The 26,175-nt window shown below is 52.1% G+C and overlaps 1 protein-coding gene across 2 annotated transcripts in view; it reads right to left on the bottom strand.

Moving 5' to 3' along the window:
• Positions 1–24,764, bottom strand: part of IQGAP1 (IQ motif containing GTPase activating protein 1) — an 82,902-nt gene extending 58,138 nt beyond the window's left edge. Inside the window, exons 1-2 of one of the 2 annotated variants that reach the window (XM_037509925.2) lie at positions 24,727–24,764; positions 18,577–18,676 (exon numbers count right to left, since the gene is read on the bottom strand). In XM_037509925.2, the coding sequence (XP_037365822.1) occupies positions 18,577–18,641 (65 nt within the window). In that variant the 5' untranslated portion in view covers positions 18,642–18,676; positions 24,727–24,764. Of the gene's footprint in view, positions 1–18,576; positions 18,677–20,635; positions 20,762–24,726 lie in introns of those variants that run through there. The other variant, XM_037509924.2, reaches the window with a different exon arrangement.
• Positions 24,765–26,175: the final 1,411 nt, after the last annotated feature.

Genomic DNA, 26,175 nt, shown 5'->3' on the forward strand with positions numbered 1-26,175 from the left:
AGCAGAGAACAGCCAGGGGGCTGCAGTGTGGCAGCTGATGAGGGAGCGACTGTTGGCGCCGCCTCTGGAATCCAGGTGCGAGATAACAAGCTCTGTAACTAAGACAATGGTAGAAAGAGAAAGAAAACTGCTGAGTAATTACGGAGGAAGAACTGATGCTGGCAGCAGTCTGCTGCTGGGCCTGGGGGAGAAGAGGCTCAGAAGGCACTGGGGGTGATGAGCTCTACAGAGCTGGAAGGGGGAAAGAGTCCACTCCTGGCCTCACATTTTGCTACTGACACTAAACACCAATGGATGAGTGATTTAAAAAACAAAAGAAATAGAAATGAATGGTCGTATGATATGATCATGGGAAAGGCCTTTTCAAAAAGACTAGAGGCAGAAATCATAAAAGAAGAGAAATAAAGGGCTACGTAAACAGCAGTGAAACTTCTACGAGGCAATTAAAATATAAAAATTTGAAAAGAAAGCTAAATGGGAGGGGCATAATTAAGAGCTAATAACCTATATCCTTTTTATGTGTATGTTTTTAAACACGTAATGACAAATATTCCCCTTCAAAATGGCTAGATGGGGCCTCACCAGTGGCGCAGCGGCTGAGCGCTGGGTTGCGAAGCTGCCCGCGGCCTCTGCAGCGCCGGTTCGATCCCAGGCTGCTCCCCGGCCACCGGAGGAGGGTCCCACATGGCGCGCAGACCTCTCCTGCCGCCCGCTGCTCCCCTCAGCAGTGTCCTTCGGTCCTTCTGCCTGTTCTGCTCCCAGCTCTGGCTCTGGTGAATTCTCTCACCCTCCCGCGCTTCTGACTGACCCAGTTCTTGTATAAACAAATAAATAAATCTTAAAAAAAAAAAATGGCTAGGGACACAAACAGGCATTTCATGAAACATAAATGGACAGTGGGTATAAGAAAAAAATTTTTTTAAAGATTTATTTATTTATTCACACAAGCACTGGGGACAGTCAGAAGCGCGGGAGGGTGAGAGGACTCACCAGGGCCAGAGCGGGGAGCAGAGCAGGCAGAAGGACCGAGGTGGGACCTTCCTCCGGTGGCCGGGGAGCAGCCGGGGATCGAACCGGCGCTGCAGAGGCCGCGGGCAGCTTCGCAGCCCAGCGCTCAGCCGCTGCGCCACCGGGGAGGCCGGATAAGAAAAACCTGTAACCTCGCTGCGAAGCAAAGAAATTAGAGCCGGCGGTGCGACCACGTCCACCCGGCGGACTCGCAGAGCTGTGAAGAGGACGGGCGTGTGGCCGGCGAGCCCCGCCTTCCCGCGGGCTCCGGAGCGGACCCGGCCGTCTCCGCCCCCGCAAGCTGCGGGCCCGCGTGAAAGAAAGAGGGTTTGCTTCACAGGGGGTGCGGCGGGTCGGCGCCGGGGGCTGCGGGAAGGGACGCAGGCGAACCGGGACACGCGGGCCCGAGACCCCCGGCGCGACGGCAGCGCACGCCCCGCGGCCGGGGACGCGGGTGCGGAATTCGGGGACAGGCTGCCGAGAGCAGTTCTGGGGGTCGGGCCTGGGCCCCGGCGCGGCCGGCCTTCGGAGGTTCGGAGGCGGGTCCGGAGGAAGGCGTGTCCCGGTCCAGGGTCGGGGAGCTGGGGGGCCGACCTCTGGCAGCGCCGCGGTGGCTGGGGGCGAGCGCGCGAGGCCGGCATCGGGCGGGGCATCCCGGCGGGGCCGCGGGAGGGAGGGGGGGGCTTGGGCGGGGGGGGGGGGGGCCTGGGCGGCGAGACGCGAACCCGCAGGCGCGGGGAGCCGGGGCGGCCTCCGGGCCACAGCCCGCGGGTCCTGACACCGCCCGCGCGCGAGAGCCCCGCAGGCCGGCCCGCAGGGGAGCCGCGAGCAGGGGAGCCCCGCAGGGGAGCCGCGAGCAGGGGAGCCCCGCAGGCCAGGCCGGCCGCAAGCAGGCGGGCGGGGCGGGGCGGGGCCGGGGGAACTGGCCTGGCGGGTTCCCCGCCCCGGCCCAGAGCGGAACCTCCGTGGCCGGAACTGGGCCGACCACAGCTTCGGTTCCGCCGGGAGAGCTCCCGGCCACGCCCCGCCGGGCAGCCCGCCCGCCCCGCCCCCCCCGCCCCCCCCAGACCCCGGCGCCCAGCGCCCCGCGAGAGGCCCCAGAGGCGCCCAGGGTCTGCTTCCCAGGGGGGCCGGCAGGTCCCGGGGTGCGGCGCAGGCCCGGAGGGCGGGGCCCGGCCGGCAAAGGGCTGTGCAGACCCCAAGGCCTGACCCAGGCGTGCAGCGGCGCGGGCTGCCCTGAGAGGCCCCGGGGAGCCAACCAGGCCCCAGGGTGGCGGGTGCTAGAGAGGCCGGCGGTGCCCAGTCAGGAGCGACCAAGGCCTGCGCTCCGGGTCAAGCAACAAGGACAACCTTGAGCCCATCTGAACTGCCGCAGCGAGAAACGGGGCCTTCCTTCCCCTTCTTGGGTGACTCATGTGACCTCTGGGTCTCTTGGCGCCCGGCGCAGGCCTCTCCCTGAGCACACGGCTCCTTCCTGCTGAACTGGACAAGGCAGGCCAATTCCACTTCCCCAAAATGAGCAGCTAAGAGTCACTGTGCTCCAAGAGCGCCCCTGGTCTGCTGAGGTGACAGACAGGAGACCACAGTGGCCGCCGCCCGGCGCGCTTGCGAGGAAATCACCAGGTTGCATGTTAAACATGGGACGGCCTCGCGGCAGGTAAGGTGCACTTCAACAGTTATTTCAACCAAACCCAACCCAACCCCCAGGACGACAGGGACCGAGTGCTCACTCCCTGACCAGGCGCTCAGCAGCAGGGCCCTGCGCACCCAGCGTGTCTCCCTCCACCGCCGCTACCCACCGAAGGCCGCTACCCCTAAATGTGAAGCACATCAGCAAGCAGCCAGCCTCGATGGAGACAGCTGAGCCTCAGCAGCTACAGCCGAGCCCCTGCCCTTTGGGAGCAGTTCTGGGGGGGACGAGTATGTGTCGAAAATCTCCTTTTTATTTTTTTTTTTTAAAGATTTATTTTCATACAAGAACTGGGGTACGGGCCAGATGTGCGCGAGGGTGAGAGGATCCACCAGAGACAGAGCGGGGAACAGAACAGGCAGACCTGACCGAAATAGACTCTGAGGGGAGCAGCGGGCGAGGCAGGAGGGGTCTGCCGCGCCATGTGGGGATCTCCCTGGCCGGCCGGGAATCGAGCCTGCGCTGCAGAGGCTGGGGACAGCTGCACAGCGCTGCGCTCAACCCGCTGCGCCACCGGGGAGGCCCACAAGTCTCCCCTTTAGAGCTAGTACTTAGCCCCAACACAGGAGGAGGAGCCAACTCCGATGCCCACCAAAGGCACAGTCCTTGCCTCGGAGACGCTGGTACCTACGGGGTCCCCTGCTTGTGAAAAGGTGCGCTCCAGAGACACAGGGCAGCTGCAGAAACAAGCAGGGCGCGTCTACCTCAGAGCTGGGGGGCAGGGGGATTCACAGGAGCGTCCCGGAGGAGGTGCTACCTGGATTTATTTTCTCAAATAGACAATACAGAAAACTATTACAAGAGACTGAGTTACAAGGAGGAACACGTCGTGGAGAGCGAAGGCTGTCCATGCTAGCGAGGCTAAGGATGATCAGGAGTGGAAACAGGTGACTTGAGCAAGGGGAATTTCAGTGGGGGGGCAAGTCACACCCAGCGTTGTGAACAGGCCTGGGCCTGAGGGGAGGAGGAGCAGTCCCCCGCGGGGAAGGACAGGCAGCCGTGGAGGCGCACATCTCGCACGGCGAGTTTCCCTTCTCCCCACGCAGAACCCTCCGCGGGACTACACGCGGCTCGCCGCGCCAGCGCGAGTGTCTCCCGGCTGCACGGCTCCTGGCACGCGCCCACTGGCTGTGCCGTCGCACTTTTCAGTCTCTGATGTCCACGGTGCGAGTGGCCGTGCGGGTCTGCCAGCTAACCCAGAGCCCCCCGGACAGCCGCCCTCGCGGTGCCGCGTCCGCCGGCCACACGTCCCGCCAGGGAGGCGCTCGAGCACGCGCTCCCCTTGCCTCGCTGGAGGCGTTTTTCCCGACTTTTTTTTCAGTTGTATCAGAAAAAAAACTGAACAATGAAAGTTTATCAAGTCATTCAAAATAGAAACACAGGAACTGTATTTCAAATAACACAGGAAATGAAAATAAAAACTGTTTTTAAGTAACTTGAGAATGCAGGTTCCTTAGATGAAAACATCAATCTTCGCTCGGCTGTTACTCACCGAACAGCATCTGCAGCTCGGGTTTTCCTAAAGCGGGTTTTGTGTTTTTTAAGTCTTTGGGAAATTTCTTGCTGATCTTTGTAACAGCAAGAACTTTTTAAGATTTATTTCATTTACACATACAAGGACTGCGCGCGAGCCAGAGGTGCGGGGTGACGGGACTCACCAGAGACAGAGCGGGGAGCAGAACAGGCGGATCTACTGAAAGGCGCTGCTGAGGGGAGCAGCGGGGAGACAGGTCTGCTGTCTCTGTGGGTCAGCAACCTGGTCGGGGATCGAACTCAGGCCGCAGCAGCTGGCGATAGCTTCATAGTGCTATGCTTGCGCCACCAGGGAGGCCCAGCAAGGACTTTTTTAATAATGTAGGTAAAACATTAACAGTTGGATGAATTCCTGTACTGGATGACAGGCCGAACTCCTGAGAGTCGAGGCTTCTAGAGGCTCACTAAATCTTGTTTCCACATTAATAACCTTGTGCTTTCAGTCAGTTACTCTTCCTACCTGACTCACAGGCCTTCTGTCGCCCTGGTCACGCTCATCTAAGTGAGTCTCAGCCTCCCACTGACTGGGGACTTCCTGTGGAGGACCGTCAGCTCCACGGGGAAACGGACTCTGCTCTGCCAGCAGTGCCCACAGTGGGCGTGACAAGAAGCCCACCACATTCCCGGCATCCCTCTCTAGACCCACAGGATCTCAAAGTGTGGCTCCCAGCACTGAAGACCAACTTCAGGCGGCCACCGGTCAGCACAGCCCCACGGCTGCCTTGCTGCATATGCCACATCTCTATGAATGACTAATCAGCATCTTGGGTTGTGTCACTTTGTTTTATTTTTCCACGAATTCTTGGTCCCCACAGAAGATGTCACACTGACCACTACTAAATTCATCAACAGACTAAAGATATTTGGAAAGCAGAACGCGACTATTAACTACCCCCCAAGCAACAAGTCAAAAGCAAGTTCGATCAGTCCATCACGGATCCATTCACATGGAGCATGCCCTAAAGAGCTTTCTGTGAATTAAAAGCCTACCGGCTCCTTTTTATATTGAGATAAAATTCACATAACATTAAGTTCGCCACTTTAAAATTAAAAGTGTGCTCTTCAGTGGTTTCTAGGGTATTCACAATATTGAGCAGCCAACTCTCTCCAGAAAATTTTCACCCCCCAGGAAGAAACTGCACACCCATCATGCGGTCATCCTCCACCTAGCAGCCCTTCTTTCAACTGGCTACAAATCTTAACTGCATCACCACCTCGTCCGCGCTCCCCCGCCTGCCTGCGACAGGACCACGGGGCGGGCTGTCAAATGCCTTGCTCAAACCTAGATGGCACCGAGTTTCTCTGGGTCACCATGCAGGTGGCCCCTTGCAAAAGGAAATGAGACCCACGGGACAGGCTCTTCTCCCGGAGTCCTAGGGACCTCTCAGCACCATTTCTTTTCTCACAGGGGTCAGAAGCCATCCATTTGAAAACAGGCTGTGGAATCTTGCTGGAGACTAGTTGACGAGACTAGAATTTGCAATCTTCTCTTGCTTTTTTTTTTTTTAAAGATTTATTTATGCATAAAAGAGCTGGGGTACAGGCCAGAGGTGCGGGGGGTGAGAGGACTCCCCAGAGACAGAGTGGGGAACAGAAAGGGCAGACTGACTGAAATACACTGCTGAGGGGAGCAGCAGGAGAGACAGGAGAGGTCTGCCTCACCATGTGGGTTGCTCCCTGGCCAGCCGGGGATCGAACTCGTGCTGCAGAGGCTGCGGATTGCTTCAAAGTGGGGTGCTTAACCCTTTGCGCCACCAGGGAGGCCCTGGACCTAGTATTTATAGGTGCAATTGTGTGTGTGTGTGCGCGCGCGCGCATGCTGGCGCCTCTGTACTGAATACCTTGCCAAAATCACCTATTCATTCTAATAGTTTATCTGAATTATTTTTGTGTTTTCTACATAGGCAAGCGTGTTGTTGCAAATGGTGACAATTTTATTCCCTCATTTCCATTATTCGTCCTTATCACACCTTCCTTTTCCTTGACTTCCTGCCATGACTAGTAACCTTGTTACAGGGCAGCCCCGATATTGAACGGGTTCCTGGCTGTGGGTCCTCACCCGCGCGCTTAAAAGGGACTTATGAATACTCCACTGCAGGCACACACAAAAGGGTTAATAAAAGGTTTATTGACAAGGGAAAAGGAAAGAAGGAAAATGGACAACTCAGGGAGAAAATAGGGAAATAAAATCTTAAATGCGTCCTACCCGATCCGCCGACCTGGAAACCCAAAGGCACTCTCCGAGCTGGCCGGATGCTGCGAGGTGGCGGAGAGCCAAAATGGGGGACCCCTCCAAAGTCCACGTGTCTGGCTTTATACCAACCTGGCTGCTGAACCCCACCCTCAGGTCCCAGCCACCTTCCCTTGGGTGATGATGGGATGTGGAGTTCCCAGTGTCTTTGGCTTTGGCCTGGGGTGGGGGTGGAGTCCACAAAGCCCTATGGGATCAGCTTCAGGACAGCCTTTTCCCCCTAACAACCTCAGTACAATGTTCAGAAGAAATAATTGTAGGAGACATCCTTGTCTCATTCCCAATTTTTTCTAGACAAAAGGCTTTCAATCATTTATGATCAAGTGTAAATTTTTTTGCTTTTCACACATACCCATTCTGAAAGCAAGGAAGTTCCCATTTATTCCTAGTTTGCTAAAAGACTTATTTATTTACATATTTATGTGTGTATATATTTTTGCTACCACCCTGAACATTTTTAGATTACTGACTACTTTCTGAACATTGACTGAAGTTCTGAAAGAAGCCTCTCTTCTTGCAAACTTTCTTATTCGTGACCTGCAGAGTTGCAGCAAGGGTCAGAGAGGATATATATTTTTTCTCCCTCTGTCGCTTCCCCCTCCCTCTTAACCTCAGAGCCCTCATAAAGAAAAAATTTAATAATAAAAAAAGACCAAATCTACCCAAAAATATTTCTGTAGAAATCCTCAAGTTTTCAAAGGAAAATCTCCAAAGTCAAGCCATTGTCAAGCACGACACCATTTCAAACTGTCAGTGATGAAGAAGCCAAGTCTAGACTAGAAACAGCAACAGGCCTTCTGGGCCAAAAAAAAAAAAAATTGTTGCAACAGTGAGCTAAGTCGTGCTAACTTGTTTCCTTTTAAGCCTTCTTAAAGGTGGGCTGAGGCGTGTATATTGTCTGTAATCTCTGTGGCTGGCGAGTGACAGAACCATGTCTAGTTCTAGTTGGCGTTTATGTCTGTACATTTCTCGATCTTTAATGATCATGGGATTTTTGCCTCGGCAACCCTGCCCTTTCTAATCTTGCCCCCGCCACTCTTTCAAAGCTTCGGGTTTTTGGGAGCATTCATTTATCAACACTGTTCAAGAAAAGATCTTCAGTTATTCTGTTACTGACGGATGACCTCTAGCAGCAGGCTGACACTTTTTACAGTACCTCAGTGCCAGCACCTCAGTGGTCTGCTGTGAAGTCTCCTCATTTTTCTAAAGCCCGTGTTCTCCAATCCCCAAATATCTGCCCCAAGAGAAAACAAGCCATGGCTGGCAGCTGCCTCTCCAGTGTTCCTTCTGCTTTTCGTTATGATTTCCAAATGAGTCAACAGGAAGGTATTCTGAGTAAAGAAGAAATAGAGGCCTTTAGACAGGCTTTCCTCCACCCACACCACCAAAACCACAGTTCCTGCCAAATGATCCAAGGCAATTTCCAATCCAAGCTGCCACTCCTGTCTGCATGAGGTCACTATCTTAACAAGGAGAACTGGGAAGACTGAACGCCTTTTTAGGCTGAATTAAAAGCAGACACTAAGTCACGAGGAAGAAAGCCCACCGGTAGCACCCTAGTCTCTCCAGAGTCACCTGATAAAACTCTCTGCATCCGCTCAGGGGAGACTGTCTTAGTGAGGGGATAGCAAAAAAAGAAGTTATGGGGCCTCCCTGGTAGCACAGGCCGTTGAGCGCAGCGCTGTGGAGCTATCGGCAGCGTCCACGGCATAAATTCAATCCCGGCCGGCCAGGGAGCAACCCACATGGCGCAGCAGACCTCTCCTGTCTCTCCCGCTGCTCCCCTCAGCAGTGGATTTCGTCAGTCTGCCTGTTCTGCTCCCCGCTCTGTCTCTGGTGAATCCTCTCACCCTCCCACACCTCTGGCCTGTGTCTTAGTTCTTGTATGCATGAATGAATAAATCTTAAAAAAAAAAAGTTACGTACACACACTATCACAGACCAGTCACCCTGTTTCTAGACACCTATAACAATCACCTCAGATGTTATGTTTGTCTTATTTCTTTCTTTTTTTTTTTTCTTTTAAGATTTTATTATTTATGGACGTCCCTGGTGGCACAGGTGGTTTAGCACCGCACTGTAAAGCTGTCCACAGCCTCTGCAGCGCGGGTTTAATCCCCGCCGGCTGGGGAGAGACCCACATGGCGCGGCAGACTTCTGTCTCTCCCGCTGCTCCCCTCAGCAGTGTATTTCGTCAGTCTACCTGTTCTGTTCCCAGCTCTGTCTCTGGTGAATCCTCTCACCCTCCCACACATGTGCCCTGTACCCCAGTTCTTGAATAAATAAATCTTAAAAAAAAAATTTTTATTATTTATTTATGCACACAAGAGCTGGGTTACAGGCCAGAGTCATGGGGTGGTGAGAGGACTCACCAGGGACAAAGTGGGAAGCAGAACAGGCGGATCCACTGAAATCCACTGCTGAGGGGAGCAGCGGGCGAGACAGGAGAGGTCTGCTGCACCATGTGGGTTGCTCCCTGGCCAGCCGGGGATCGAACTCGAGCTGCAGAGGCTGCAGACGGCTTCACTAGGTTGTGTCTTAACCCCTTGCGCCACCAGGGAGGCCCATTTTTGTCTTATTTCTTATAAGCAAGTATGCCCAGATCTTTTACCATCAACATTTAACACCTACTTATGTCTACTTATATCTACCAGGACATCATACAGCTCTGCAGTGAATTAAGTATAAACAGAGACCAACAACCTAGCAAGACAGAAACATCTGAGACTAGTCCGAGAATGGCCCCCGGAGTCAGAGCAGCAGGTGAGAGAGGCAGCAATGAGGCAGGCACACTCGAATCCTTCTTGCCCAGCAGACAGTGGGCATCACCAAGTTTCCGGGAACTAGCCGGTAATGCTGGACTAAAATGTTGCCCGTCTGGTGCCAGCAGAGGGTGATGGGGCCAGCGCTCAAGGCACAAAGGTCTGGAATCCCACAGTTACAAGACCTGAGACCAGCAATACTCGTTATCTCCCCTCCTTAAAACAACAGTGCCCGTCTCTGTGAGTACATGTCAGGCTGCTTAATGACTGGTAGTTGCTGCTGCTGTCATTATTATTTTTAGAAGCAGAAGTAGGACAACAGTTGCAGACCAGCCCGGTGGGTAAGAGCAGGGTTTGAGTCCTCGCCAAACCTGAAACCTAGATCTGCCACTTAGTCCACAGGCGGATCAGCCTAGGAGTTTTGCTTTCTTTTGTTAAATGTAGATAAGAACAAACACCTCACAGGACTTGAGAATCACGAATTAGAGGGTGCCCACTCGGTAAGTACTGGCACGTGGTGCTGAAGATGAGGGGCCAGGGAGGAGGGGACCTGACCTCGGGACACACAGGAAATATTTCATATTTGATGTCCTTGCAAATTGCTGGGTTGGTGTTTTGCTTTGTGTTTAACCCCTTTTAGCACGTAAAGGTATCTTAACGATTGAGGTTTCTATAAAAAGCCTTGCTAAAAAATAACAAATTATTCTAGCATACAATTATAAGGAAAATCTGTTTAAACAACATTTAAACATAACCAAGTAAGCATTTTCTTCAATATAAACCATTAACAGATTTATGTTTAAGAATCTTTGAAGCGCACACTATCAAAGCACAGGAGCCCTTCCAGGCATCGAGGCTCTGATCTGACCAGGCATCGAGGCGCTGATCTGACCAGGTTTGCATTCAAGTGTATTTTCCCTCAGCCTGCTCAAAGCCACCGTTTCTAGGCAACGAAATGCGGAATTAAACAAACAGCTCCTGTTCAGATGAATCACTTCCGGATGGTCTCACTTAGCCTAGCCGCACTTTCTTGCACAAATACTTCCTGTGAAGGGGTTTATTAAGCAGCTCCAGTTAGGAGAAACAAGAGTCCACCAAATAGCATAGGTCCTGCTACTAACAGGTATCCCCATATCTCTAACCTGTGAGGCAGAATTGTTAGGGGGAGAGGATGTCCTGAGCTAATTCCACATGGGCTTTGTGGACCCCACCCCCACCCCCACGCCAGACCAAAGTCATCAAGACACTGGGAAAGACAAATCCCGTCACCACCAAAGGGAAGGCTGCTGGGACCTGAGGGTGGAGTTAAGCAGCCAGGTTTGGTACAAAAAGCAGACACGTGGGCCTTGGGGGGGGCTCCTCGTGGCTCCACAGCTCTTGGCTCACCGCCAGCTCTCAGAGTGCCGTTGGGGATTCCAGGTCGGGGGAGAGGGGTAGGATGCATTTAAGACTTCATCTCCCTTTTTTCTCCCTGAGTTGTACATTTTCCTCTTTTCCCCTTCCCTGGTGAATAAACCTTTTATTAACCTTTTGTGTGTGCCCGCAGTGGAGTATTAAGTCCCTTTTAAGCGCGCGGGTGAGGACCCCCAGCCAGGCCACCTGTTTTATATCGGGGCTGCCCTGTCACAGTTTGGCACCCTGCCCTGTAACAGAAGGAGCTATGCAGAAATCAGAAGCAGGTCAGCTGCATGGCAAGAAAATTAAATTCCTAGAACAGGTGCACACAGGCCCTCAAATAATTTTTATTTCTTCATTGGGGGCATTAAAATATATAAACACAATTGTTGCTCTGACCTCCAAGACCAAAAGAAATATTGGCCAGGTTAGGTAAAACTAATGAGCAAAATAGTCCCAATCATTTGCCCAACATTGACTGGTGGGCAGTCAGCCAGCCAGTAACGCTGCTTTCCTGTGGTTATACTCACTCCAACACTTACGAAAATTAAGGCAATTTAAGTTTTTTAGCCCAATTCTTTAGGCTATTTGTCACACTATTCTTATGAACTCCGCAGAGACCATTTAATCTATTAACAAGGATTGAGAGGAAAAGAAGTTAATATTCTAAAATTAAAATTGCAATAGGAAAAAGCAACCATTAACAGAAGCAAAATCAAGGGCCTCCGTGGTGGCACAGGGGTTAGAGACGGCACTATCCAGCCACAGCCAGCCACCGCAGCACTAGTTTGTTTCCCCAGCCAGCCAGGGAGCTACCACACAGCACAGCAGACCTCTCCTAGCTCCCCGCTGCTCCCCTCAGCAGTGGATTTCAGTACATCCGCCTGCTGTGCTCCCCACTCTGTCTCTGCTGAGTCCTCTCACACCCCATCCCCCGCACCTCTGGCCTGTCCAGCTCTTGTAGGCATAAATAAATCTTTTTTTTTAAAAAAAGAGAAAAATCAAGATAGTAGAAAATCAAGTCAGTGGTACAGAAGATGCAGTAAGATGTGCAGTGTAAGGTAACCTAAACAAACAAAATGAAGAAAAACCATAAAGCACTGATGATCTCATCTGGCAATAGGCACCCTACACACACATACACAAGACAGAACTAATCATTAAAGGTATAACAGACAATTTTCTACAGATAAAATAAACTAACAGAAAAGGTATTATAAATTAAGAAGTGTCTCGCCATTACAGGTACAATCACTAAACCACCACCAACTCTAACCTGTAACTTGAGGAAATGTTTAAACATCAAGAAATAAGAATTCCACAATCTTCAAATCACGAAAAAGTGATTTTTCATGGACCTAAAATCAAGCTAACTTTAGATGCTATTTCTCAATAAAAAGTACAAGAAAATAGGGGCCTCCCTAGTGGCACAAGTGGTTAAGTCTCAGCTCTGTAAAGCCATCCACAGCCACAACAGCACGAGCTCCATCCCTGGCCAGGGAGCTGACCCACATGGGGCAGTAGACCTCTCCTGTCTCCCACTGCTCCCCTCAGCAGTGTTAGATGTGCATGTTCTGCTCCCCACTCTTTCTCTGGTGAATCCTATCAGCCCCACCTCCATACCTCTGGCCTATACCAGTTCTTGGATGCATACATAAATCTTAAAAAAAAAAAAAAAAAAAAAAAAAGGCCTCCCTGGTGGCTCAAGGGGTTAAGACACAACCTATGAAGCTACCTGCAGCCACTGCAGCATAAGCTACCCACCAGGGAGCTACCCTGCCAGGGAGCTACCCACATGGCGCAGCAGACCTCTCCTGACTCACCTGCTGCTCTGTTTCGGTCAATCTGCCTGTCCTGCTCCCCACTCTGTCTTTGGTGAATCCTCTCACCCCCACACACACACCTCTGGCCTGTACCCCAGTTCTTGTATGCATAAATAAATAAATCTTAAAAAAAAAAAAAACAATTTCTCAAGAAAAATGAAATCCAGTTCCCATGGCAGAATAGTCTAGAACTAGAACTGCAATTTAATATTTGACAAAGTAGACAGCAACTGCTAATGGTAGTAAAAAAAAAAAAAAAAGTTTTCTGAATACCAGACTTTAGAAACACCATGAGATTTAGATTCTTTTCAACAATGAAATCATAGAATATAAAACTTCAACTTTTAGCAAGTCTTTAGAAAAATTAAACTATCTAGACATTAAATTGATAAAAGAAATTACAAACAGATGAACACTTAGGCGCCATAAAATTTTAAACTTATGAACAGTGAAAATAAGAAATAAAAATGGAAAATCAAGGGAAAACATTTGTAGCAAGTAAGACAGAAGGCTGACGTCCATATTATGAAAACTAATGATCACTATCTAGAAGATAAACGAATGTCACCAGCCACTTTCATAATACAATAATACTGGTAAATGAGCAGATGGGAAACTTTAATATCTCCAGCAATCAAAGCAATATGACATTAAACTGGAATAAGCCTAAATAAATTATGGCCATGACGTACCACTGACAACATAGGACTAGAAGACAATACAATATAAAAACCTGAAGTTGTGGTCAAACTATCTAAAAAGTATGCAGTTTTTTCTTAACCTTTCCTTTTCGCTTTACTATAAAACTCAAGACCATTGTAAAAGGCAGGTTAAACAGACAGAGGCATTAAATAAAAAGGAAAGGTCTTCTCAGGCCTCCACCCTCTTACGCTCCCCAGGGGCATCCTGTTTCTGGTATTTCCTTCCAGACAAGAGCTTAAATCTGAAATGAAAAACTAACGCTACCAATTTTAGGACCCATAAAATTCCCCAGAAAGTTGGGTTCATACCTCAACATCTTCATGTGAGTCTGCTTTTCCCACAGCCCGGGACACAGAACACCCTGACGGAGCGCCATGTGTCGCAGGCCCTGTGCCAGGCCCCGAGTCCTCACAGCAGCCTGAGAAGATGCCCCGTATCACCGCTGAGCGCAGGACAAATTTAGGCTCACTCCCTGAGGCGAAGCAACTTGCGAAACCAGAATCAGTACCGACACCTGCCAAAACTGAAAGTTCTCATTCTTTTCACTTCACAGAGCTCAACAGTCAATATTTTTCTCAGACATTTTAAAGTTCTGGTCTCCTCAACTAGGAGTACTCTGCGACTCCAGTCATAACTTTTCATAGTAATAAGCACAGCGACTGGCCAGCTGACCGCCTACTATGACCAGGCCCACTCTCCACAGTTCTTTTTCTTTTTAAAGATTTATTTATTTATTCATACAAGAGCTGGGGTGTAGGCCAGAGGTGCAAGGGGTGAGAGGATTCACCAGAGAGAGTGGGGAACAGAACAGGCAGATGGACTGAAATCCACTGCTGAGGGGAGCCGCGGGGAGACAGGAGAGGTCTGCTGCGCCATGTGGGTAGCTCCCTGGCCAGGGATCAAACTCATGCTGCAGAGGCTATGGATAGTTCCACAGTGCTGTGCTTAACCCCTTGCACCATCAGGGAGGCCCCCTACTCTCCACATTTCTTAACAATAACTTCTGCTCAGTGTCTCAGCTACAGGGCCTATCACTGGGCTTTTGGTAGCCACACTGGGATGATCCTCCTTTGTCACACTGTTGCCATGTGAAAAAGCCTCTTTGACAGCTCTGAACCACTTGAACAAATTCACTTTTACACACAACCCACCTCTCACCATAAGTCTGTCCAAGGCAGGTGCACTAAGGTAAGTTTCAGGAGAGAGAGCGGAGGTTTCCACCTCTGCCACTATATCCCATTTTAAATTATGAGTAAATCCAGCCTGTCCTCCCCTTGACATGCGCACACATGGGTGTGTCCAGCTCATGTCCCAACACGCCACCTGGTAACTCTGTGTGGTCGCTCAATCACCCTGGGTTCCATGAAGTGATTTAACTAATTTTCTCATCTAAACGAAGAGCTCCAGGCCACCTCCTACAAAAGAAACCCTTAGGCCTCCCTGGTGGCGCAGCGGGTTGAGCGCAGCGCTCTGAAGCTGTCTGCAGCCTCTGCAGCGAAGGTTCAATTCCCAGCCGGCTGGGGAGATTCCCACATAGTGTGGCAGACCTCTCCTGTCTCGCCCACTGCTCCCCTCAGCAGTGTATTTCAGTAGATCTGCCTGTTCTGCTCCCCGCTCTGTCTCTGGTGAATCCTCTCACCCTCCCGCACATGTGGCCTGTACCCTGGTGCTTGTATGCATAAATAAATAAATCTTTTAAAAAATAAATAAATAGGGCCTCCACGGTGGCGCAGTGGTTGAGCGCTGGGTTGCGAAGCTGCCCGCGGCCTCTGCGGCGCCGGTTCATCCCCGGCTGCTCCCCGCCACCGGAGGAGGGTCCCACATGGCGCGCAGACCTCTCCTGCCACCCGCTGCTCCCCTCAGCAGTGTGTTTCCTTCTGCCTACTCTGCTCCCTGCTCTGGCTCTGGTGAATTCTCTCACCTCCCGCGCTTCTGACTGTACCCAGTGCTTGTATAAATAAATAAATCTTAAAAAATAAATAAATAAAAAGTAAAAAGTCCTTGATCTGTTCTGTTGCCCTCAGCAAAAAGACCTGAAAAAAAAAAAAAATCCTTAGATGTATTATTAGTAGCAATAATACCTAATTTCCTAGGTGAAGTTTTTCTCTAAAGACAAAGAAAAGCCGAATCTCTGTATTTTCTGCTTTCCAGCTACTCCCAGGGCACACGCTATGGAATCAGTCCTTACCCTCCTTGGAAACACACACCCACACCCTTTATGCAATGCTCATTTGTCTCCACACTCTCACACTCACACATTCAAATTCACCCTCCCTAGACACTCCTCTTTGCTGGGAAAACCCTACCACAGGCGCAGGAGCAAGTGGAGGCCCTGGGGAGCACAAAGGGGCCACTGTACTGTAGGTGGAGTTTTTGGGGCAGGAGCAGGATTATAAATAGAAGTAAAGAAGGGAACCTTTTCTCCCTTGGATCTCTGATCTTTCTTCCTAACCTTCAAGCTGGTGTAAATTCCAGACCGTGGGGCTCCTCGAGCTTGGAAGGGGTGGAGGCTACGAAGGAAACAGGATGGGCTCAATTCAAGAAGCCAAACTGGGTTTGTGCTACTGGGGGTGAGGGGCCCCAGCACACAGGTACAGCTCACCAGGGAAGGAGACACCAAGGAAGCCCCAGATAATGTGGTTTAATTCAACATTCTTTTGCTATGTATTGATGAGAACAAGGAATCCGAGGAGCTGGAGTCCTAGCTTATACAGGAGAACATGGACTTGTCTGCAGGACATGTGCAGTTTAGGGGTGGCAGCAGGCACAATAAGTGGCAGGTAGGGAACCCTGTCTTTTCTCAGTGACATTCCCAGGCTTCTCTTCCTCGCCTTGTCTAGCTGGGAAGTCTAAATAAGTGCTCCCAAAGTTGATTTTCTCATGTAAACTCTAAGAAAAAATTAATCACTGCATCCAGATTTTATATGACTGTCTCCATAAAACTAGGCACATTTCCATGTGGCCAGGCCAATGGACAGAGTGTACCAGGGAAATATGCCATGACTATGCCCTCCTTTGTAGAGCAACACGTAAAAATACTGTCACCTGGGCCTCCCTGGTGGCGCAAGGCGTTAAGTTTCAGCACTATGAAGCTTTTGGCAGCCACTGCAGCATGAGTTCCATCCCCAGCCAGGGAGCTGACCCATATGGCACAGTAGACCTCCCTGCTGCTCCTCTCAGCAGTGTATTTCAGTAGATCCGCCCATTCTGCTCCCCACTTTTGTCTCTGGTGATCTTCTCACACACACCCCACCCCGCACCTCTTGCCTGGACCCCAGTTCTGATATGCATAATTAAATATATCTTTAAAAAAAAAAAATACTGTCACCAATGTCTCACCACCTCAGTCACTTCCTAGTATGCAAAAGCACCCAACTAAAAATCTCAGGATCATGGCCCACTGGGTAGGTTTTAAAGGAAAAGAGTTACTTTTCTTAGCTGGAAAAAACACCTGACAGAAAAGAACATCTAGAGAATAAGGAAGTAAGTCCTCACTTAATGTCGATAGGTTCTTGGAAATGGAGACTTTAAACAGAATGATGTACAGTGAAGTCAGGTCTTCTGAAAATGTCATTTTGCTCGACACTGGCCAGGATTGCTTTTTCTCATCAATACTATAACAAAAGAATGTTGAATTAAACCACATTATCTGGGGCTTCCTTGGTGGCACAAGGGGTTAAGCACAACACTGTGAAGCTATCCGCAGCCTCTGCAGCAGGAGTTTGATCCCGGGACAGGCAGGGAGCTGCCCACATGATGCAGCAGACCTCTCCTGTCTTGCCCACTGCTCCCCTCAGCAGTGTATTTCATCAGTCTGCCTGTTCTGTTCCCCGCTCTGTCTCTGGTGAATCCTCTCACCCCTCGGCACCTCTAGCCTATACCCCAGTTCTTGTATGCATAAATAAATAAATCTTCAAAAATAAATAAAATAAAATACACAAGTGTCAGGACCTTCTGACCCAGAACTACTGAACCAGAATCTCTGGGGGAAGGCTCCCCAGGTGACTCTAGTGTACATGCCTGGCTAAGAACCTCTGTATAAAATGAAAACCAGTCTTTGATCAAGACAACTACCAGGAGATCATGAAAACTCGGTCCTCAGTTTTCTCACTAAAGTGAGATGGATGAACTAGATGGGGCGTGGCAAGAGCGTGTTAGCCCAGATACCTCTGTAAAGACAGGAATTTTTAAAAAAGAAGGGATTCTACAGGGGAAGCCCAGCAGTCAAACAAAAGCAGCAGTGCTTTGGTGGGGAAAGGAAGGCGCCTCTCAGCTCCAGGTCACCTCACAAAACACTCGCTGGCCTCTGGCGAGGCACAGCCTTCAATCTCTGACTTCCCACAGTTTAAATAGCAGTGGGCTTATTTTTGTTCACAGGCCCTTAGAAACTTTGTATGAGAAGCAACTCTTTTTAATAACAGATTCACCTCCTGCTGCCTAACCTTCTATTTAGAAAGATAAGTGCTATTATCATTCTCCCCACCTAAATCGCTGATAATCCCCCAAGCACCTCCCCAGTCTCCAGGAAAGACTTTAAAAGCAGACTGATTGAGGAAGAGACACCAAATGTTAATCAGTGGTAGCTGTGGGCAGGGAGAAGGCCAGGGCCAGAAAGGGACAGAGGGCACTCCAGCAGTGTGCCGTGAAGAGGAAAAGGGAGGCCGTGAGGGCCACCTTTGGTTAGTTCCAGAATGTGGGAATGTTTGTTGGGTCACACTCTCTCCTTTCCTGCAGCATTTTAAGATTTTCAAAATTACAAAACATTTGTTTTTTACTACTCTTTGAATCACCTTGTTCCCTGTAGACTTTGATGATCACCCCTTGGTGCTCTCTGCACCCGAGCTCACATACAGGATACGTGACCTGTAATAATACATCTAGCAGCCCTGGACCCAGCAAAGGACACAAGCACAGAACAAAAGAAAGGAACTGCATGCAGAAAATGGACACCCTGAGACCACAAGGTCTAGGAGCTTCTGAAAAAGATGACAGCAGTTGTACAACCATCCCACAAAGCATGCAGAGGCACTGCCTCTGGTGAACTGTCTGAATAATGCCAAGTGGAAGAAGGGACCCACTTCAAAACCACCAAAGAATCCGTGAAGTATTGAGGCCAAGGCCCAAAACCCTACACGACTATTTCTCCCCTACAACGGGTAGTCACCACGCCACGCACCGCTGGGCATGAAGCTGAACAACACAAACCTGGGCATCTTTCGATATACATAAATGCCCTTCAGACGTTTCACAGTAAACGGCCATCAAGGCAACTTGCTCCCTGAGGAGACACAGTCTCTGCACTTGCTCCTTCCAACGAGCCTCCCACAGTCACGCCCACAGCATGCTCAGAGAGCCTGTGTGGCTCAGCCCCGCGGCTCCTCTCCCCCAACCTGCTCTCCAGCCAGCCATTACCTCTTGGCTTCCTCCAAATGACAAAGGTACTCATAAGCCACGTTCTGCCGCCGCCTCTCATCCATCTCCTCCGCGGTGAGCCTCTCGTTATCCAGGACGGCTGAAACAGGCGAGAGAGAATGTATTGAACACCAGAATCTGCACCCTTCCTGAGGGCTGCAAGAATGCCACGGCAGTGCATTCCTACGGGTCAGCCGAGTGGGGGTGACCTGCAGGTGTGAGGAGGGCCAGGGTGCTCCAATGGCTTTCCGGGAAGAGTTATGGGCTTTCAACTGCATTCCTCTTAACTTTTTTTTTTTAAGTATTTTAACAGGGGGATCCCCAGGAAAGGGGAAGGTTCCAGGTTCCCTGCCCCACGCAAAAGGAGGGTGGAGCTGAGCAGAGAGAGAAGCTGCTGCAAAGGAGACTGAGGATGGAAGGAAGCAGGATGGAGCCAGAAGGAGACCTGGAGGAGGCACATGGAGCCGAGAGACATGGGGAGAGACATGTCTTTTGGTCGTGGATGGGGTGACACAGATTCAGGTGAGACCCATGGGGAGGGGACCATGGCAGCTTGTATCTTGATTTTGATTTTGTTCTTTTCCTTCCGGACCTGCCTGGTGGTTTCTGACCCTTTTCTGTGGGTCCCCGCTGGAAGATGCTTTAGGCTTGTGGCAGGCTTTGGGGCCTTGCTCTGGGCCGATCCCATATGGATGGAGTTTTACCCACGAGGGGACGGGTCACTCTGGGTGCTGGATTTAGAAACTAGATTCTCTGCCTTTCCTGTGTTGTTTCCTAATTGTATTAAAGTTCCTTTTCATTAAAGTCTCCTATGTTTTGTGTGGATGCGGCGGATGGCAGAACCCACTTAGAGTAGGCAGGTTTGCGGGGTTTGGGCTGCCCCTCTCCCTGCCCTCTAACAGTATGACATGAATAAGTACTACATTTTAGGGTGCCTTGAAAAATGCTGACTTGAGATTTTGGCCCAGATTTGCCCCATAAACCCCGATCTCATCAGGCTGTGGCCCTGTTATTGCTAACCCAGGCAAGCCGAGAACGAAGCGGGGGACAGCGCAGCACTGTACACGCACTTTCTCCCCGCAGCGCCTCGTCCATCCTGTGACTATCGCTGCCGGTTCTCGGATGGGGAAACTGAGGCTGGGGGAGCGTGAGCCCCAAGTCCACTGAGCGCTGGAGCCTGGATTCCGAACCGGGAAGTCTGGGTCTGCCCGGGCGGCCGCCGCGCTCGCCGGGGCAGTCGGCCTCCTCTCGCGGGCACCGGGCGGCGGAGGAATTCCAGACCCCTGGCGTCCACGGCCTGGACCAGCTGGGCCAGGCGGGGCGGCAACCCTGCTCCCTCTCCCTGCCCTTCCCCCACTCTCCATGCCACCCTGCCCCTGCCCGCCGCGCCCGCACCCCTCGAAACCTCCTCCTGCTCCTCCCCGCGCGGGCGGGCGCCCCGCCCCGCCCCGCCGGCCCGGGGAGCCCCGCCGCGGGCGCGCACCTGCCCCGGCCCCTGGGGAGCCCGAGCCCGCAGAGGCGGGCAGCGGCGGGAGCGGGCCCGAGCCCCGCTCCGGGGGCAGCGCAGGGCGGAGGCCGGGCCGGGCCGGGGCCGCGGCACCGAGGGGGCGCCCGGGACGCCTGGACGCGGCGGCGGGGGGAGGCGGCGGCGGCTCGGCGGGCGGGCGGGTCTGGACCGGGGCGCCGCGCCCGCCGCGCGCCGCCGCGCTGGCCACCTCAGCCCGGCCCTGCATGCCCGCCCGCCCGCCGGCGCCCCGCGCCCCCCGGCCCGAGCCCCTCAGCCTCCGCCCCCCGCCCCCGCCCCCCGCCGCCCCGCGCCCCTCAGCCCCGCCCCCGAGCCCCTCAGGCCCCGCCGAGGCCCTCAGCCCCCGCCCCCGAGCCCCGGCGCCCCGCCGCCCCGCGCCCCGCCCGCCCCCTCAGCCCCCGCCCCAGAGCCCTCAGGCCCCCGCCGCCCCGCACACCCTCAGCCCCCCGCCCCCGAGCCCCCGGCCCCCCGCCCCGCGGCCCGAGCCGCGCGGCCCGGCTCCGCCCGACGCCGCCCGCCGCGGCCCGCACTCACAGCCATAGTGTGCGGCCGGGCCACGCCCGGCCGCCCAGCCCGTCAACCTCGTCGCTGGCGGACATGGCGGCCGCGCCGGGCTCGGCTGAGGAACCAGGAGAAGAACCGGGTACGAGGCAGACGGCAGGAGGAAACGACAGGACGGACGCGGAGGCGCGCGCTGCCGGAGCGAGGCCCCCGCCAGCCGCGCCCAGGGCGCGGCTCGCCGGCAGGGGCGGGCCCGGCGCAGGCCCCGCACAGCCCGGCCCGCCCGCCGAGTGCCGGGAGTGGGCGGGGCCGCCGCTGCCCGCCCCGCCCGCCCCGCCCCGCGGCGTCCTCGAGGCCGGCGGGGGGCGGCGGGGGCCGGCAGCGGGGGCGCCGCCAGGGGCGCCGCCAGGGGGCGCCGCCCCGCCCTCCCCTCAGACGCTGGCCGGCGCGGCCGACGGGAAGCCGCGCCCTCCCGAAGCCGCCCGGGGCCTCCCCCCGCGCCCCTGGGCGCCCCGCGCCGCCGCGCGGTCGCCCGCAGGCCGCGGCGCGTCCCCCGCTCCGAGCCCCGGCGCCCGCGGGGTGGCCGCGCCTCGCCTCGTCCGGCGCCCCCCCCCGGCTGCGCGGTCGCCGCCGAGCGTAGCCGCGTGGGTCCCCGTTCGGGCGTCCCTTCCCGCCGCCCCGGGAGCGGGCCGCGCGCCCGGCCAGGCGCGCGTTCCTCCGCCGTTTGCGGCGTTCTCGCTCCCTGCAAAATGCTCCAGGGAACCCAGGAAACCCGCGGGGCCGAGCACCCTCACCGGGCCCGGCCGACGGAGCTGCAGGTGCCGAGCCTGGCAAATTTGACCAGCCCTTTTCAGAACCTGGTTTTTGGTCCCTTTCAAAACCTTCGTTAATTCGCCGTTTTCAGATATTTAAAGCTGTGTGTATGATCCTGACATACTAGGCTTTCCATTTAATTTTTTTCAGAGCAGTGGAGTGGGATGATGTATTCAAGAAAAGTCTGACTGATGTAACTTTTTAAAAACTTTTTTCTAAGATTCACTATTTATGCACACAAGAGCTGGGGTACAGGCCAGAGATGCAGGGGGTGAGAGGAGTCACCAGACACAGAGCGGGGAGCAGAACGGGCAGACTGACTGAAGTACACTGCTGAGGGGAGCAGCGGGCAAGGCAGGAGAGGTCTGCTGCGCCATGTGGGTAGCTCCTTGGCTGGCCGGGGACCGAACCTGTGCTGCGGAGGCTGCCAACAGCTTCACAGCGCTGTGCTCAACCCACTGCACCACCTGGGAGGCCCTAACTTTTCTTTTTTAAATTATTAATCATCTAACCAACAATCTTTTCAAGGCTTAGTAATCCTTATCAATCAAAATATTTACAAATATAAAGAATCTGAAGTTTCTTACAGTTCCACCTGTAAACAGTAAGATTTAAAGTCAAAATTTAAATTAAAACTCAACAATGGGCCTCCCTGGTGGCGCAAGGGAGCAATGTACTATGAAGCAATCCGCGGCCTCTGCAACATGAGTTCAATCCCCAGCCAGCCAGGGAGAAACTCACATGGCGCAGCAGACCTTTCCTGACTGGTCAGCTGCTCCCCTCAGCAGTGTATTTCAGTCAGTCTGCCTGTTCTGTTCCCACTCTGTCTCTGGTGAATCCTCTCACCCCCTGCATCTCTGCCTGTACCCAGCTCTTGTATGCATAAATAAATAAATCTTTAAAAATAAAAAAAAAATTAATTAATTAAAAAAACTACTCAACCATGGGCCTCCCCTGGTGGCGCAGCAGTTGAGCACTGGGCTGCGAGGCTGTCCGCAGCCTCTGCAGCGCCGGTTCATTCCCCAGCCACCGGTGAGGGTCCCATAAAAAAAAAAACAAAAAACAAAAAACTACTCAACAATACATTTAAAATAAGAGTTATAAGGCTGTCACTCTAATAAGCCAATTTTTCTGAAATATTGCAAGTGCACAAAATGTTAACAATGTACAAATTTTTTTAACCCACATAGTCTCCTATTAGTTTTACCTCATGGAGTCTTCCTATATATAATTGTAAAACTTCTCTGAGTTGGGGGCCTCCCTGGTGGCACAAAGGGTTAAGTCTCAGCACTATGAAGCTATCCACAGCCACTGCAGCACGAGTTAGATCCCCAGCCAGGGAGCTGACCTACATGGCGCAGCAGACCTCTCCTGTCTCCCGCTGCTCCCCTCAGCAGTGGATTTCAGTAGATCCACCTGTTCTGCTCCCCACTCTGTCTCTGGTGAGTCCTCTTAACTACCCCCCATCCCCCTGAACCTCTGGCCTACACCTCTGGCTTCAGTTCTTGTATGCATAAATAAATAAATCTTTAAAAAAAAAATCATGACCTTAGCCTCTGACTACTCTTAGATATCTAAGTTCTACCCAATTTACCTTTGATTTGATTTTATATTTCTTGACTTTTCAGATAGATACATGTTTTTAATTTTTTTAAAGATTTCTTTTCATTTATTCATGCATACAAGAACTGGGGTGTAGGCCAGAGGTGAAGGGGTGAGAAGATTCACCAGAGTGAGGAGCAGAATGGGCAGATTTACTGAAATCCACTGCTGAGGGGAGCAGCAGGGAGACAGGAGAGGACTGCTGTGCCATGTGGTCAGCTCCATGGCTGGCGATCAAATTCATGCCATAGTGGCTGGCAATGGCTTGATAGTGCTGAGACTTTAACTCCTGCACCATCAGAGGGGCCCACATGTTTTGTTTTGTTTTGTTTTGTTTTGTTTTGTTTTGTTTTGTTTTTAAGATTTATTTATCCATGCATACAAGAGCTGAGGCACAGGCCAGAGGTGGCAGAGGGTGAGAGGATTCACCAGAGACAGAGTGGGGAACAGAACAGGCAGACTGACTGAAATGCACTGCTGAGGGGAGCAGCGGGGAGACAGGAGAGGTCTGCTGCGCCATGTGCGTAGCTCCCTGGCCGGCCAGGGATTGAACTCGTGTTGCAGTGGCTGCGGATAGCCTCATAGGCTGCGTCCCAACTCCTTGGGCCACCAGGGAGGCCCCAGGCCCACATGTTTTTAATTTTAATTCTTTTTTTTTGGGGGGGGACCCTCTCCAGCAGCCGGGGAACGAACTGGCACTGCAGAGGCTGCAGGCAGCCTCGCAGCCCAGCGCTCAACTTCTGTGCCACCAGGGGAGGCACTAGTTTTAATTCTTAAGATTTTTTGTAATGGATAAAATCTAAATATGTAATGTATTCTCTGCATTGATAAAGGCTGTGAGCCTAATGGGCTCTTGCATGGTTTCTTATTCCCGTGACCACACAATTTTTTTTTTTTTAATACAAGAGCTGGGGTACAGGCCAGAGTCGCGGGAGGGTGAGAGGATTCACCAGAGACAGAGCAGGGAGCAGAACAGGCAGATGGACCGAAAGCACTGCTGAGGGGAGCAGCAGGCGAGACAGGAGAGGTCTGCTCGCCATGTGGGTTGCTCCCTGGCCGGCCAGGAATCGAACCGGCACTGTGGAGGCTGCAGACAGCTTCACAGCACTGGGTTCAACCTGCTGCACCACCGGGGAGGCCCGTGACCACACAATTCTAGCAGGTATTCCAGTCAATATCCCATTGGGTATCAAATGTCTCACACAGCTTTACCTGATGGACACAGATTGTCACCCTTCATAACTGTAATAACTGCAATGTATTGAGGCTGCATCAGAGTAAGTGTTTTATATTTATTTTCTCATCTGAGCATCATAAGACTTCTACAAAGTAAGAACTGTGACTATCTCCAATTTACAGAGGAGAAAATGGAGAACTAAGTACCTAATTCAACTGTAGCGGCATAGCAAGAGTCAGAGCTGGAAGTCGAATTCAGGTCTGGCTAATGACAAAGTCGACATGAACAATAAACACAAGCTTCAGAAAATGCATGTCCAGATCAAACTGACCACTTTCGCTTCTTGGCCATCTGATAGCAACATCTTATTTTGTTCCTCCATGCCATTTGTCACAGGGTGGAAACCAACCCCTCCTGCCCTGGGAGCTACGAAGTGATACAATCTTTCTGCAGTTCCTTCTGGCCCTACACTGAGATCCTTCAACCCAGGGATTCTATGTCTTGCAATGTCTCTAATGAAATTATTTCTAACCTGCAAAAATGCATGACGGAGGTGCTCCATGGCAATATGCAAATGTTTATCACCAGGCTTGCAGTCAGTGATGGTGGTCGATGGCCTTCACGGTGAGGGCTTACGGGCCTGCTCAGGCTTCGCTGGCTACCCAAACAGAGTTTTCTCTCTGCAGGAAAAAAGGCCAGAGGGAGGCATGTTCATGAAAGATATACATGGACCAGAACAGGAGCCAGATCATCCAGGACTGGAGGAAGCCTGAGGCAAGGCTCGACCCTCAGGCAACTACTCTGGAGTAGGTTGCTGTCCTCTGCCGCCCCTGACAACCAGCTTCCTCTGTTCTAATTTTTTCTGCTCCCTCACGGTTCTGGTTTCTATCTAGCTTGCCGTGGTCTGCCTTTAAGGCACCGTAGCACCATCAGCTCCATTGAGGATAATGTCAGTTGCTCGGTTCCATAATCCAGAGACCTATCATTAGCCCCCCTCACCTTTCCACCATGGGCATCCTCTGAGCCCCAAGGAGGGCTCCCTTCAATCAAACAGCAGCCCTTTACTTCAGTTAACTTCCGGCAGGACATATGGCCAGTGGGGGGGCGGAGGGGGGGAGGCGCGGGGAGGTGGGAACAGAGCCGCCGGTTATTTCCTTGATGGGAGTCTGGGTAGGGAAACAACAGTCAGTCCACTAAGTCCTCACTTAACATCATGGACAAGTTTTTTAAAACTGTGACTTTCAGAAAAACGACATAAAATGAAACCAACTGACAGCAGATCCATGAATATAAACGATGATGGCAGCAGACCTCTCCTGTCTCCCCGCTGCTCCCCTCAGCAGTGGGTTTCAGTCAAAATCCACCTGTTCTGCTCCCCACTCTTTCTTTGGTGAATCCGTTCATCCCCCACACCTCTGGCCTGTACCCCCATTCTTGTATGCACAAATAAACAAATATTTAAAAAAATGAAGCACCAATAGTTTAAAAAAAATTAAATGGCAAAATAAGCAGCTAAGTGGTCATTTAGAGAGGCAGAATTGCCTCAAGGAATTTATCGACTCCTGGAAGTGAAGCAATGTTAACAGGATTGCTTCAGATAAGCACCACCCTGGAGGGTTCTCTTGACCTTTCACACCTTTTAGCCCTTTATCTGCCTGGGAAACTCTTACTCAACTTTCCAGACTAGATTCAAATGTCACTTCCTCACCCAGCAAAATTCAATCACTTCTTCATTAATTCCCCAGTAGCATTTTTAAAGCTTGAATCCCAAGCTTTTTACAGTCTAATACTTCTAAAATCAGGATAGGATGCACCATCATTATTGAAAGACACTAGCCAACTACCATGTAGAGAAATAGATGAGAAATTAACCTAATTGCCATTGCGTCACGTGTGCCCATTTTACTAATTTCTCAGAAGAGGTCAGAGAACTCTCAGAGCTGGAGCTGACAGGCTCACACTGTCGTGACCAAGCGCATCC

The sequence above is a fragment of the Talpa occidentalis genome, unplaced genomic scaffold (genome assembly GCF_014898055.3).
Source record: "Talpa occidentalis isolate TD23 unplaced genomic scaffold, MPIMG_talOcc4v2.1 talOcc4.14, whole genome shotgun sequence".
NCBI lineage: Eukaryota > Metazoa > Chordata > Mammalia > Eulipotyphla > Talpidae > Talpa > Talpa occidentalis.